This window comes from Acanthisitta chloris, unplaced genomic scaffold, assembly GCF_000695815.1.
Source record: "Acanthisitta chloris isolate BGI_N310 unplaced genomic scaffold, ASM69581v1 scaffold43565, whole genome shotgun sequence".
In the NCBI taxonomy this organism is placed as follows: domain Eukaryota; kingdom Metazoa; phylum Chordata; class Aves; order Passeriformes; family Acanthisittidae; genus Acanthisitta; species Acanthisitta chloris.
This window is the reverse complement of record NW_008676200.1, coordinates 2,337-16,888: the sequence shown is the minus strand read 5'-3', so window position 1 is coordinate 16,888 and position 14,552 is coordinate 2,337. Positions and strand designations below refer to the sequence as shown.

Below are 14,552 nucleotides of genomic sequence, written 5' to 3'. Positions count from 1 at the left end.
TTTCAAAGCTTTCCTTTAAAGACCTGGTAAACTGGTACATGAGTATTCTCATTATCATCTTCTAATATGATGATACAAATATCACATTTTGATCAATAGCACAAAAAAAACCATTTGAAGGAAGGTTTCTATAGAACCTTTCATGCCTTATAAAGTAAATAAAATCAAAAGAGGAAGTTTTAATGACCCACACAAAGTATTTTCTAGGAAAGTGATGTAGCTATCTGTGAAAGTCTCTCTTAACATACCAAGAGAAAATTAACTTTCAATTTGATTAAACACTGTTCTTTGTTCTAGACTAGAACCCTCAAGCCAAGCAAGCCATATATTCTTTTTTTCTACTGCCACCTAGCGTATGTTTGGATTTCCTTCATTTAAGAAAATATTTGCAACTGAAATGACTCTGAAAATTTTAAGATTAAACTAAATCAGCAGTAGCTATTTGTGCTCAAGATATAAACTCTATGCACCTTAATATGTTCAAACCTCAAAGCTATGTTTTTAAAGGAAACTTATTTCTATCATCCATCTATTTTAAAGAGATCCCTAGTATATCAAAGATCAATTATGTACAAACATGACAAATTCACAAATACAACTGTCACCAAGTAGAATGCATTTTTTAGTATATTTCACTAAAACTGCATTACTGATTAAACATATTGTTTTCAAATAACTCCAAAGGTCCTTTGTTAAAGGGAGGCAAGACTGGGACTTATCTCAGCTAAATTCAGACTAAAACTCAGCTAAATGCTAGACTCCTGTATTTGAGCTGGTCACCCAAGATTACCCCTATGGTCAATGGAAAAAAGTAGGCACCTTCAGAGAACAAGTAATTTACTTACTTTTCCAAATTTTCTGAATAATTGTAATGATTATAAGCGTTAAATCTCTACTTACTCAAATATTCAAGAATCACATAGATCAGTGCAGTTGGAGAGCAGTTATAAAGGTTTATAAACCAAGAACATGAAATTCAACAATGCGTTACAATTCAGGCTACTGCTGGTCTGAGGAGCAGGAGATACAAGTAAGGAATTTCTTGTAAAAGTTAATTATGCATCAAAAAATAGGCAGATAGGAAAAAAACCCAGAGAAGGTATCTTAAATATTACTGGGTCTATGCATAGCTTTGAAGAGTGAGTAAGGAAAAGCTATGAGACAAGGTGAAAGTACACTCAAGCTCCACATTTCTGTTACTATCCTGAAGGCAAAATCCCAGGTGATACCCACAATTCTTAATGCCTTTCTGCAAGCTGCTTTGTTCAAAACAGCATTTCCAACAGGTGACGTGTGAAAACACTGCAACTATGTCTCTGACACCAGCTGAATAAATTTTGAGCAAGTCGGCTCCGCTTTGTGTGTACCATTTTCCGGGAGTCAAATTCTGGAATTGCAGGGACCTTACCACACTGAGGCAAGTAGGGATAGAGAAGCAATAACTATCCAAAAGCAGTAAAAAAAAAAAATCTAGAGAGGCATGAAATATTCGCAATTTTAAAAAATATGGACATAATTACTTTCCTCTCGAGTTCTGCTATACATATGTTGAACTTTTTGTGCTCTACCACTTTGAATTTTATCCGAAGGCAATCTGTCTTCATTCCTGTTATAGAGGTGACTAAACTTAACCAGCTCAGCATAACTCAGGGCAATGCAATATAACACATCTCCAGTGTCTAGATGACACTGTACTGGCTTGTACCAAAGCTTAAAAGGTCATCTATATGTTTAAATATCCCATAGCTGAACTGTCTCCTCTGCCTGCCTGTAGCTCTTGCATATGTTACCAAATCTCTAAGAATACTGTTACATCTGTTTAGTAAGATCAATTATCTCACCTCATTCCTCATGAAAAAAAAATAAAGAGAAAGGAAGCAGTTCTGCACATTAGCTGAGGTGTAGCTGAGATATTCAGAAAAACTGTATTGTTATAACTGCTGCACTGTAGTGGAATAGATCACGCAGAGAGACTGGGGAATCTCCATCTCTCTTCAGGGTCCCCTAACTAGACACAGCCATGGCTGATTTGATGTACCATTGACAAGAAGAACAGATGGCCTCCAAAAACTCCCTTTGGCATGTCTGTGATTCAATTTCTCCTTTCTCTTATCTATTAGAAACATGATGATCCATTGAAAGAGGGTGGTGTTACTGCCTACTGCTAAAATCCTCTCTATTGCTTAGAAAGAGGTTGGGTTGCTAAAAAGATAAAAAGTTTTAACTGAGGAAGGACAACAACATTTTTTTCTTTTTTTCTTCTCCAGAGCACAGCATAACACAGTGGGGACACCCATGATGCTTATTCCCAGTTACAGGAGGAAATATTTAAGAAGATGGAACACTGAAAAATTTCAAGCACAATTAGCGCCACTAAAGCATGTTACTGCTGGTGGTAACCTGACACTAGTTTTGTCTGGATAAATTATGTTTCTGCCCAGATGGTGAGGTCTATTCTTCCTTGTCACAACAAAAACTCCATAATTTTTGTTGAGACAGACAGGAGGGGCAAAAACCCAGTAAAAGACACATGGAACAACAAAACTTGGTAACTTCACCTTAAGACTATCTAAATTACTACATTAATTCTGAGTGTTAGCTGCAAAAGAGACCCGAATCATTATATTATTAAATTTACAAATATAAAACTATAATACATTACAGTAATATAATTTTGTCGAAACTATCGATCACTGTTTTGTTTCAAAGAATTTAATTCATGCTCGTTTGAGAGAAAGATATTCTACAGGTAACGTGATGTTAACAGAAAACTAAACACAGCAACCTTATTCTTAAAATCCTGAAATCAGGCCAGAAAATATACCACAAAGAGTCCAAAATTTCCTATGACAAATGACAAAGCCACAGAGCCCTTTCAGTACCATGGAGAGGAGGCTAACCTAGAAGCCTATAAGCTGCTACAAATATAACCATGAATAAATGCAGACATTAGCTTAAAGTGAAATCTGTCAAAGCTAAGTAATAAATAATTTCTTGACATTCAACTATCAAATTTCCTTGATGTGCCCTTTCAGTATTGGTAATGAGGTACTGCATAGCCTTAGTTTAACTTCAGCCTGAACTCATTAATGATTTTCCAGAGCCTCTCAATTACATGGGACTAGTGACGAGGGTGGGGGGAGATTCCTAAAAACTGCTCTAGAGTACCTTCACATCTTTGCCAGTTGCCTGAGCAGCAGGTCTGGAAACACTGACCCGAAAAGAAAGCAACTGAACCCTGCAGCTATAAGCTACTGTGCTTGTTTGGCACATGTTATAACTGGGTGCAATTTGAATGGATCTTGATCAAACTGTTGATGCAGCAAGACTGGCTTAAATCTGCTGGCAAATACTGTGATTAAGTTTGTTCCAGCACTGATCACCTATACTGAAGGCTGATGCCAGTAAACTTAACTTCATTCATTGACCTTACAACAAATATGAAAGTCAACAGAGATGTTTGTTTATAATGTTTGACATAGATGCAGTTGTCCTTTTCCTGTTCTGACCAAAATGCAAAGCATCAGAAAGCTTCACATCCAACTTGACATTAGAACCAGGCACATGAGAAATCTTAGTGAAGATTCTATCACAATTCCCCTCCTCCAGCTAAGTATTTTCAAACTTTATACAACTCATATTGCAAATATTCATATTGCATACACACAGCCCCACCAAAGAAAAAAAAAAAAGCTCAATATCCTCAGATCTCAATGTTTTAAAAGTCTGATCAGGAAACAAATGCCATGGCAGCAGTACCTACAGTTTATATGGGGGGAGGGGGGGGCAATGGTGAATTTCTGTTGTACTCTGATAGTATATGACAGCAACCAAAATGTTCCTAGATTTATATCAGATACAGCCCTTGAACACTGGAGGCACCTGGAGAATATCAAAGAAGATATAAAAGTATAGGTAATCACCATGCAGAATCTAGCCAGATCTATCAAGGAGTCATAAATATAGCATAAACAATGGCCTTGTTGATGGCATAGTACTGTTTACTCATTTCGCATAGCTTTCAGACAACCTGACAAACACAGGATTTTTCCAAATGCTGATACAGATTGTTTGACATTTCACTTTGGTTCCCTAATTCCCAATACTTTCAAGGTACGCTGGTAGATAGTTTTACAGTAAAGCACTCCAAGAATGAAATTATCAGGAAATCAGATTTCATAGTGACACTACTAGCCTAGAAAGTCCTTCTAAACTTTTAGATAGGTATCAAGATTTTCTCGTGATATCTAAAGGTCTTGGAAAGAGAGACAATTTGTGACAATAAAGTATTTGACTTCCAGTAATAATGCTTATAATGATATATTTTGATTAGTATCTTAAAGCTCATTGAAGACGCAGATACCTTCTGCAACACTTATTACAGAAATCAGCTCATCACCTATGTTCTGTTTAAATCAAATGTAGAGTACAGACTTATACAAGAAGTGTGAAAGGAATTCACCAAGATAAATCTGGCAGCATCAGCTAGGCTAGTAACCTTAATGTGGATTCATAAGTAATGGTTGCAGTATTATACATAACAATAATAAGCTTTCTGGTATACATAGAACACACTTAATTATAAATGCCAGACAGTGTTTCTCAAAGCTTCTGGTTTTCTATATTAGACAACATATTTACTCACCTCAACTGACTCTAGCTTTTCATCATGGAGATGAGGTGACCTTGGGTAAATATCAAGAAGATGAGGAGGATCATCAATATGTATTCTTCTAAAATGGTGTTTAAGAACTTCTTTATAATCAAAAGAATCAAAGTTGGTTTTCCACAGTAACACCTGTAAGAAGCCATCGTATCAGTAATTACATGAAGCCTATTCAGTGCCTAAAACACAACTATTCAATGAAATCTGTTACTACTAATAGATCACTACATCATAGTGAATCTGCTGTGATCACTCATCTCCACTACAGCACAGGCACTTCCCCAGAGTATCTTGTACTTCAAGTCTAATAGATGCGGTCCAATCTATCAAGAAAAAAAAGCAAACCTCTAAAACATGTCTACAATCATAAAACTGGACTGTACTAAGCTATTTTCCTGCCAAATCAAGGGGTCATATACTATTAAGTTTCTGATCCCTATAAAGGCTTCCAGGTCAAACAAGAGAGTGTGAGGGGTTAAGAGAAATGACAGAGTTCCACAGAACTAAAGCACCTGGTTCCAGTGTTTCAGCAACAGGAATTTGTTTTCTAAACTTTGTCCAATTACATTCAAGGCGGAAACAATGCAGAAGAGTCACACAGTGGCCAAATGCAGAAGTAAAGTAGTAGAATGCAGAGATAAGACAACTGAAGGTAGTCTATCCAGTCTTATGGATAGACCACAGTGGTAATCTCTTGTGTCACAAAACAATCTAAGTAATTTAATTAAGTTTACGTGATTTGTGTCATCTTTCTTACTATAAGTACTAAGGGAGAAGAGAAAATAAAGAAGAAAGTTCAACACACTTAGAAGATGTCAGTTTCCTGAACTCCAATGTTGATATCTATAGCTGCTACCTGTATCAGGGGAAACAAAGAAGGGATTGTGATCTGACTTGAAATTACTTGCCTGGACAGACAATAATATTTTTGACAGACATTAAAAGTATTTTTCAGAAATTAATAAACTCTACCTAAGCAGCACAAATCATAGATTTGTCTACAGAAACTCCAAGCAGACTGTATTTTTTAATATATTCCTGAGCAGTTGCATTGCTACAAATTCATGTCAGGTTCAATAGCTTTCATGACTCTCTTGAGTGAAAGAACCTAAATATGCACTGGGAGATGCAGTGCACCAATAAAGCTGGACCCAAACTAACTCAGACATCAGTAACAGTGAAAGTGGGATGCACGGATCTCGGTACAAAGTATATCAACCTTCCTCAGAACCTGGCACTTGCAGAACTGTTAGGTGTTAGCTGCTGATTCACAGCAGCTCACTGTGATACAAGAGGTCCTGCTTTCTCTCACTCCCTGGCTATGTAGGTTCCATCACCCAATCCAGAATAAAATTATTGATATTTTTTAGTGCAGCTTTTCCCCATTTTTTTTCAGATTACTTTTCTGAAGGTTTAGCAATTCACAGTGTCTCAGCACTGAGCGCAAACAAGGGTATAGGCAGGAGGCAACTCACCTTTCACCAATGGTGAGCTTTTGAGCTGTTTGAGCTCTAAATATACTTAATTTTGTTCCAAAGTGCAAGGCCATGCCCCTGAAACTTCAGCATTACAGATTTAAAAAAAAAAGTTTAACCAGCATAGAAACATCCGCATATGCCTTGAGTATCTCAACTGCAATGCAAACAGTGTAAAAGCAACTATGCTCCACCCTAGAAAAAGAGATAATCCATAAGGAAGTATTTTCTTTTGTGTCAGGGCAGTCAGCAGACACTATGAGTTGTCTCTTCTGTATAGTAACTGAATTAACAGCACAGGCTACTACCTTCAAAGGAATAAGTATAACTTAGCTCTTTCATTAAAGAGCAAAAGGCCTTATTTCTCCCATGACAGCAGGTAAATGAAACAATTTGTCATGTGCACATGGAGCCAAGAAGTGTGAAGAACACGAACTTCAGAATGCTAGTATTCAGTGTTTTTGTTTGAGAAAAGAACAAACAGAAACAAAATAAGTATCCAGTGTTTGTTTCAAATATTTAATGTGCTTCTGAATAAAGCTTTCAGCTGGCTCTACACCAATCAGAAAGAAACTTGAAACTAGAAGCAGAGAGACTCGTTTTCCTTCTTCGATACAGGGAAAAGCAGACTGTATCTGTTGTTTGAAAATGTAATAGTCTCAAAATAATACGTGTATGAAGCAAGTAATCTGCAGTAAACTTACAACGAATCAGCTGCCTCCAACTCGTGCTGTGAACAGACAATATATTTTGGATACAGGTGATACTGTTATGGCCCAGCCTCTGCTCCTAATCTTGACATTGCTGATCTGCCTGCAAACCTTTCAAACAAATATGACCTGCATTTACAGTGAACCAACTTAAGTCTATCACAGTGAGCTGAGAAGTCCCACAACTATTCTCCTGGCAGATCTGGAAGAGAGCTGTGGGCAGGTCAGCAAAATAGGATATTTGTGGAGTACGTGTGTATACCATACACCAACAGAAAATGGACAGTGAGAAATAAATTTCTTATGGTTAATATAGAGAAAGATATATGCACAAGTAGTTACCTAACAGTGGCTAGCACTGCACATTTTAAAACTAAGAACAATGACAGTTATAGCAAAATAAGTAGCCCTTCCCCACCAGAGCTTTCATGTTCCCATGCACCCCGAACTTCCTTGCCAGCGTGGCAGCATGGGAAGCAGAAAAGGCCTTGGCTCTGTGTAAGCACTTCTCAGCAATAACAAAAACATCTCTGAACTATCAACCCTGTGCCCTGCACAAATCCTAAATATAGCCCCACACTAGCCGCGGTGAGGAAAGGTAACTCCACTTCAGCCCAAACCAGCACACAAAACAAAGGGGAAAAACTTCAACAGATACAGGAAGGCCTATTCTTAAGGTAACTAAACCCAGGATTCATTATTAGATCTACTATGACTACCTTTTAAATTCAACATTAACTAAGAAAGCACTTCCTGATGAAACTGAATCTTCCCTGTCATGTGTTCAGCATGAAACCACTATATCAAACTGCTGAAAAACATGAGACATCTTTTAGATTTTGCTCTATAATACTTACTCACTCCATAATCCCATGTGCCACCAGCTCTATAGCATGGAGAAAGGCAATGGCATGACTGCACTGAACATTCACAGGGGCCCAAATTCAAAGGAACTTCGCAGTAAGACAGGCATTCCCAGGGTGTGTTGGCATTCAATTCGGACGCTGTGCTAGGCTTAATACAGTAGGTCCTTTCCATCATCAGAGCTTTTCAGATAAACCTTCTGTCATGTGACATAGTTTAATACATGCCCTTCACTTCCTCTCTAGTTAAGTATAATATACTAATCATCATAAAACTCAAAATAAAGTACTCATGAAAGGTAAGGTCAACAATTTAGAATTACTTAACGTTGCATTTTGACACTTAAAAATCTTATTAAAAACTTCAGTATGGAAAAGAAAAGATTGTACTAGCAGGTCAAGGAATAAATAGCTTTCTCCCATTCTTGTTTTTCTTTCCCCTGCTTGTAAAATTTATACTGGAAGTTCGATAACATTTTCACTTTTCCAATAACTGCAAGTCTTGGCAGTGCTTCTTACTAACACCTTGTGGTAGAAACAAATTTTAATTAATTTTTTTTCTTTCACTGCTTTCAAGTAATTCTGGAAAATGTCTTACCTGAAGCATCAGGTAAAAACCAGAAGCAGACTGCATTCTTTCTAATGATACCAAAGTCTTTAATTGAAAATATTTATTATTTTCCAAGACTGCCTCTGTTAACAGCTGGAACTTATTTCAAACTCCACAAAACAGAATATAAACATTAATTATGGCAAATTCAAAAGGTCTTAATTTCTACAGCAAGGCTTTCTGTAGCGACATTGAGCTTTTAGCTTTATGTAACAGAAAACAATGATAAAGACAATATATAATATTAAGGGACATTTCAGACTGAAAATTTAAGCCTTGTGCTACAAAAGTTCTTTCTTTTTGGAAAATAGAGATAGAGATAATTCCAAGCTTGTTAGTATTTTTTTAATTATGAGGTTTATCACAGCAGATGAAGATTAATTACACAACTTGCTGTTTAATTTAACTGTTTTGTTTTAAATGCTCAAACAACTCTTCCCTGTATAAAATCCAGCACTTTACTGTTTCAAAGCTAACACAAGATTTTTTTTCCCCAACTCTAGCCAAGTTTCCCAGTTACACAACCTAATTCTTACCAAGTAGTGACTAAAAGAATTGAAAACCTAATAGAGCAGCTAGGCTTTAATACTAATTGCAACACAACTACTTTATTGGCACTGAATTGCAACACTTAAAATATTTTTATTTTAAAGTCATTCCTTTATTTTAATATGTGAAACAGAAGTGGCTAGTATTGTGGCCTTATCCTCATCACAACATCCAATGTAAAGTATACATAAACACTAGTAGACAGAATACACTTGAGCACACCGTAATTAGCATGGTACCACTCCCATCCACTGTAATAGACACTAAGAAATTTAATTTAAAGAGACAATACCACAAACCTGAGCATCTGCTCCACCTGAGGCAAATTTTTCACCACCTTTTGAAAAAGCCACAGAAAGTACAGACCCCTGGAAGGGAAAAAAAAGCATACAGGAAAATTATGCTATTACTGTACTCATGGTATTTTAATGCAAAGCAAAAAACACCGATGCCATTATCTACTATATTATCTGCAACTTGCAAGATGCAACACACATTGGCATAAACATTACTTCCCTTTTGAAAAAGTATTGAACAATCTATTAAGATCTGCCTTTAAAGAGGATTACTGTGTATACCTTGTGTCCGTGAAGAGTGTAAAGAAGTCTTCCTTCTAAGAGGTCCAGAATCTTAAGGGTACCATCAGTAGAAGCAGTGATGAGGTAGTTACCAGAAGGATGGAATGATATACAATTAACCCCAGCTCTGTGAACTAATTTACAGAAGACAATATTCAAAGGCTGTAGATATCTACTAAGAGGAAATGTACACTTGATTTCTTTACTCTTTTCTACTTCCCAAAGAACAACCTACTTTATTTAAGTGAATTACAACCAAAGTGCTGGGGCATAGCAGACACTCCAAAGTATTTGCTTAGTTCTGTTCTAAAAATTAAGAGAAACAAAGAATAAAAGGATTCAGATTGGAGTTTTAGGGTTGATAGACTACGAAAAGACACTTGAAAAATTCTAATATGACTTGTTTGTCCACTTTCCCCAGTATGGAATGAAATAATATAATCTTAAGGAATCACATTTCATTGCAAAGTGCTTCATTGTAAAGAAAATAAACAAACTACATTGCTTTTACCTTTGTAATTCTGCAGTAGCTTGTTTGTTCGAATATCCCACAGTTTCACTGTATGATTGGAACCTGCAGAGGCTATACATGTACCACTTGGGTCAAAATCCACAAAATTTGCAAATCTAAATATAATTAATGAAAACATTGATTATATTTCCATAGAAATAATTATGCATAGATAGATAGATAGATAGATAGATAGATAGATAGATAGATAGATAGATAGATACACACACACACATGTATACATAAAACCCCACAAAATTAATAGTGAGCTGTCAAACTTGTGTGGAATCCACATGTATGGAAACTCAAGGCATTACAAGTAACTGAAATAAGCATAAGAAAACCAGATGTGCATGATAAGTCAGACTGTATATATCTGGCTTCTGTTGAAAATATAGTATAATTGACCTAACTCAAACCTTCAGAGTTTGTGCTGGAGTACAAAGTTCCTAGAAGAAAGTGCTACTAAGAGTTTGTAAGCAACAAGTGAAAAAAATTTGCCTAAGTGTCTAGCTGTAACAACATTTTAGATTGGAAGACAGGTAAAGAAGGCAGACAAGAAATTAGCAAAGCACATATATAAGATAAATATTCCACAGACTTGTTAATTAAAACTCTGATTCCAAGATGTTTAAGAAAACTGTATGTAAGTAAAAGCAAGTATTTTTTAAACTTAAATAAGAAAGATCACTAAAGCTAACAGAATATAGTTTTTAATCAATAAATGGAAATACTCTTCTAGTTGAAGCATCCAATATCAAATAGCATTTGAAAACATTAAAAATCCAAGAATAATCTCACTTCTGTCTGGAATATTTCTTGATTCCTGGAAAACAGCTGGATAGATGCAGTCAGCTAACCTCTTTAGAAAAACATCACATGATTTATTTTACTTCACATGGATGGCAAAGTTTGATCTATTTTCAGATTTAACATATATAGATGTTAATACCACAGAACATGAATTCCATTTCATTAAAATTACACACATTTCTCCTTTTTTTTCCTAGAAACACTTACCCTTCGTCATCTAAGAAGCTATTGATACAAGTTTTATTTCTTGTATCCCAGAGCTTAATAGATTTATCCTCACTGCAAGATGCTATTATTCTTCCATCAGGTGAAAATCTGGAACATGAAAGTGTAGATATTACTAAACGACTGATGCTACCTAGATTAACATCAGAGACACAAGCAGGAAAACACCAGAACAAGAAAGCCTGTTTGAAATCAAGATGTACAATATTTTAAAAGACACTTGAATTTCTCATATTTCTCATGGATTAATAAAACTGTAAAGAAAAACTTCTCCCCGTACGCAAGAGAAAGAGAGGGAGTAGAATGGCAAGTTATAAGTAGCCTAAGGATGTCACTTCCAGTGCCAAAGAGATTATTACAGAAAACTATAGGCAAAAAGTCCAAGTGGACACAGTGAACCTTATGTTCAATTTTAACCTACATATATATTCTCCTGTGAGTTCTCTCTAGACTTATAAATTGTCAGCAAAGCATTCACAATTATTCCAAGACTAGCAGACTAGGTTTTTAAACAGGAAAATAGATTAGTCTATAATTTCTCCAAGCATTATTATTTCACATATGGAGCAACTGCATAAGGACATTAGAAAACTGATCAAGAACTTTCACATGTGATTTCCAAGAGCTTTTCTTTTCCTTTTCAACAATCAGACACTTTGAAACTTTGTAGGGCTCTGCACTTCACCAGTGTTAGATTTCTTTCTCTAGAGGTTTAAATCAGGCCTCTCTCAGCTGCAGATTTTCCACTAATGTGGAAGAAAGGGGAAATAAAAAAATCAGCAAAGAACAATCCTTTCGTGTCTTTGAAGAGCTGCCCTGTCTTTAAATAGAGTGTGAATCCTAACTTGCAGTCCAAAGGCCCTTTCTTTTACCTTTTCCAATTACATAAACTCATCTCATTTTGACTCATGCCCATTTTTATTCCACTACTGTTCCAAGAATAGTTGAGAAAACCCCTACAATGCATAATAAATCTAGAAACAAGTGAATGCTGTGAAATAAGTTAATACAGCACAAAACCAGACAAAGCTGGGGAAAGACATAATACTGACTGTAAATAAAACCAGAAGACCCTATTTGCCCTTTAAAGTAAAAGAAGGAACACCCAGCAACAGATTTAATATATACACATATGAACACAGAGCAAGCTTACAGTCTTCAGCTATACAAAGCTTGTGCGCATAGGATTTGATATATTAAAATTTAATTATTGGTGATAGATCATCATTTGTCATTCAGAGGTTTTTCTTCTCTTAGTTCTACCCCGGGGCATAAAACCCCTTTGTTAGGAGATCTACTTTAGCAGGAGAATAAAAACAACACTTACTTGGCACAGCAAACCCAATGAGTGTGTTGGATCAGGGAAAATAAAAGGCGCTGATTGCGAATACTCCATATTTTTATTGATTTATCATTGGATGCTGAAACTAGACAGTAGCCATCATGTGAGAAGCTCACACTACGAACAGATGCTGTATGACCTTTCAGTACTGATGACTCTCCATTACTAAAAAGGGGGGATGTGAAAAAAAAAAACAAACACCGAAAACCAAGTCATAAATCACAATTACATTAAAGAGTTTCAAACCCCATAAAACTCAATGTCAACATATTTAGAATCTTACCCAAATGAAAAAGCAGCAGAGAGAAGCTAAATCTTAGTGTCACCATTGGGTTTTTTACTTAGTTGAATATTATTAGTATAACAGTCTTTAAATTGCATTTAATATGACCAATTTCAGAAAACAGTGCAATTAACTAGCAGCATTAGCCTTTAGCATCATTAGCATTAGTATTTGAAAGAGAATTTATTTTTTTAATACAGTACTCTGCAAAATGCTTAAAAGTTATAGTAACACCAATCTTCATAAGATCATTCTGAATGGCTCATAATCACTACTACTTAAGAACATTCTCATAAGGCAAGTCAATTAAAAATCTTTTTTTCCAAAAAATGTACTTTTTTGTTTCCTTCATCACTTGTCTCCCCAAAATGAAGTGCAGCCAAGCAATTCTTATTAAAGTATAATCTTTAAGCCAAAGAAATACTACTAAGTAAAGACTCCAATATTCACATTAATGAAACACATATCCAGCATTGCCCAGTTATACTCACATGCAAGGAACCCATAGCCTGACAGTACGATCCTGAGAAGCTGAAGCAAGTAACTGCCCATCTGGTGAGAACTGTACACTGGTCACTGCTCCCACATGGCCTACAAATCTGTAAGCCCTGCATTGTGTCTTCATCTTCCATACCGTAACAAACCTATCCAAAGAGGAGGTAGCTGGCAAGAAATAAAAGATATTAGTAGTCTGCTCACTGTGCTTAGAAAAATCAGAGCTAATGACTATAGATTTGGATTCACCAGTGAACTTACTGGGCATTAGTGGGAGGGAGGAGTTGTTGGGTTTTAATGGATACTTGGCCTAAGCAGAAGTCTGGCAGCAAGCAATGCTAACACCAGGCCTTTGGAAGGAAGACTGGGAGGAGTAAAGGATAATTCTTAACAGGTAGCTCTTGCACATATTAAGCAAACTGACTTACAAGTACTTACAAGATACAGGACAACAAATGCAAATCATTATATATTTTATATCATTATATATTTTTATCATTATATCATGCACATCATTAAGTATATGTCCAGATTTGGTGTTACACAAGAAGAGACAAATTCTTCAGTAATCTCATTTTGATCTCCAAGATGCAATTTGCTTCAAGCACCAAGTGTTTAACTCCGAATAGACAAGCCAACTTGAACTCAAGACATCATTTCTAACACTTCAGATATATACACTAAAGCAAAAATATCCAAATATAAGAATCCTATAGTCCTGTTTAAGTACCAGTTTCATAATACTAACATCTGTTTAGTTCAAAACACAAGATAAAGGGGTCAGTCTGCTAACAGAAAGAGCATAAATTGGTGGGTTTTTGCAGTCACTTTACAGGTGGACCATACTAGACACATTTGAAAAGGCACATAAACCAGAGATTGGTCATTTTCAGGAAACTACAAGCAGCCAAGGCAAGGAGCAGTTGAATTAAACTGGCACATCTGATATTCCTACATCCCTACTACCTTCATCTCTTCTAAGTGATAGTATGGAGGACATAAATAAAAACAAGGTATTCACATTCTCATCCCTCAGTTATAAAATTCCTACCCCTCCCTAGTACAGAAAGGGAGAGAGAGGAGGAACAGAGACCTCCCAGAAGTTGAAGAGGACATGAAGAAGATAGCTCTTCTTTTCCCAGTCTCTTTCAAGAACCAACATAGCACAAAGGAGTTGACTTTGTTTATTATCACATGTGTCAAGGCAAGCCTCGAACAAAATACTAGATATTAAATTCTCTTCATGAATTTGATGCAGAGATATTACTTTTACTCCCAAAAGACTAGCTTCTGCTAAAAGGTGTGAGACCAGACTATCTCTATGCCTATATCAATAGGCCTATATTTGACAAAGAAATACAGGATATTTCCCCCCTTCAACTTTTCAGAACTCTGTTTTATAGCAGACTCTTTCTAATTGTACTTGAAAGAT

At 36.0% G+C, this 14,552-nt stretch overlaps 1 protein-coding gene across 1 annotated transcript in view; it reads right to left on the bottom strand.

Moving 5' to 3' along the window:
• POC1B (POC1 centriolar protein B) overlaps positions 1-13,288 on the bottom strand; it is a gene marked incomplete at its 5' end in the record, with an annotated part of 42,123 nt that extends 28,835 nt beyond the window's left edge. Inside the window, 7 exon segments of the mRNA XM_009076020.1 lie at positions 4,646-4,798; positions 9,173-9,241; positions 9,452-9,585; positions 9,963-10,078; positions 10,983-11,090; positions 12,328-12,507; positions 13,117-13,288. Of these exon segments, the coding sequence (XP_009074268.1) occupies positions 4,646-4,798; positions 9,173-9,241; positions 9,452-9,585; positions 9,963-10,078; positions 10,983-11,090; positions 12,328-12,507; positions 13,117-13,288 (932 nt within the window).
• Positions 13,289-14,552: the final 1,264 nt, after the last annotated feature.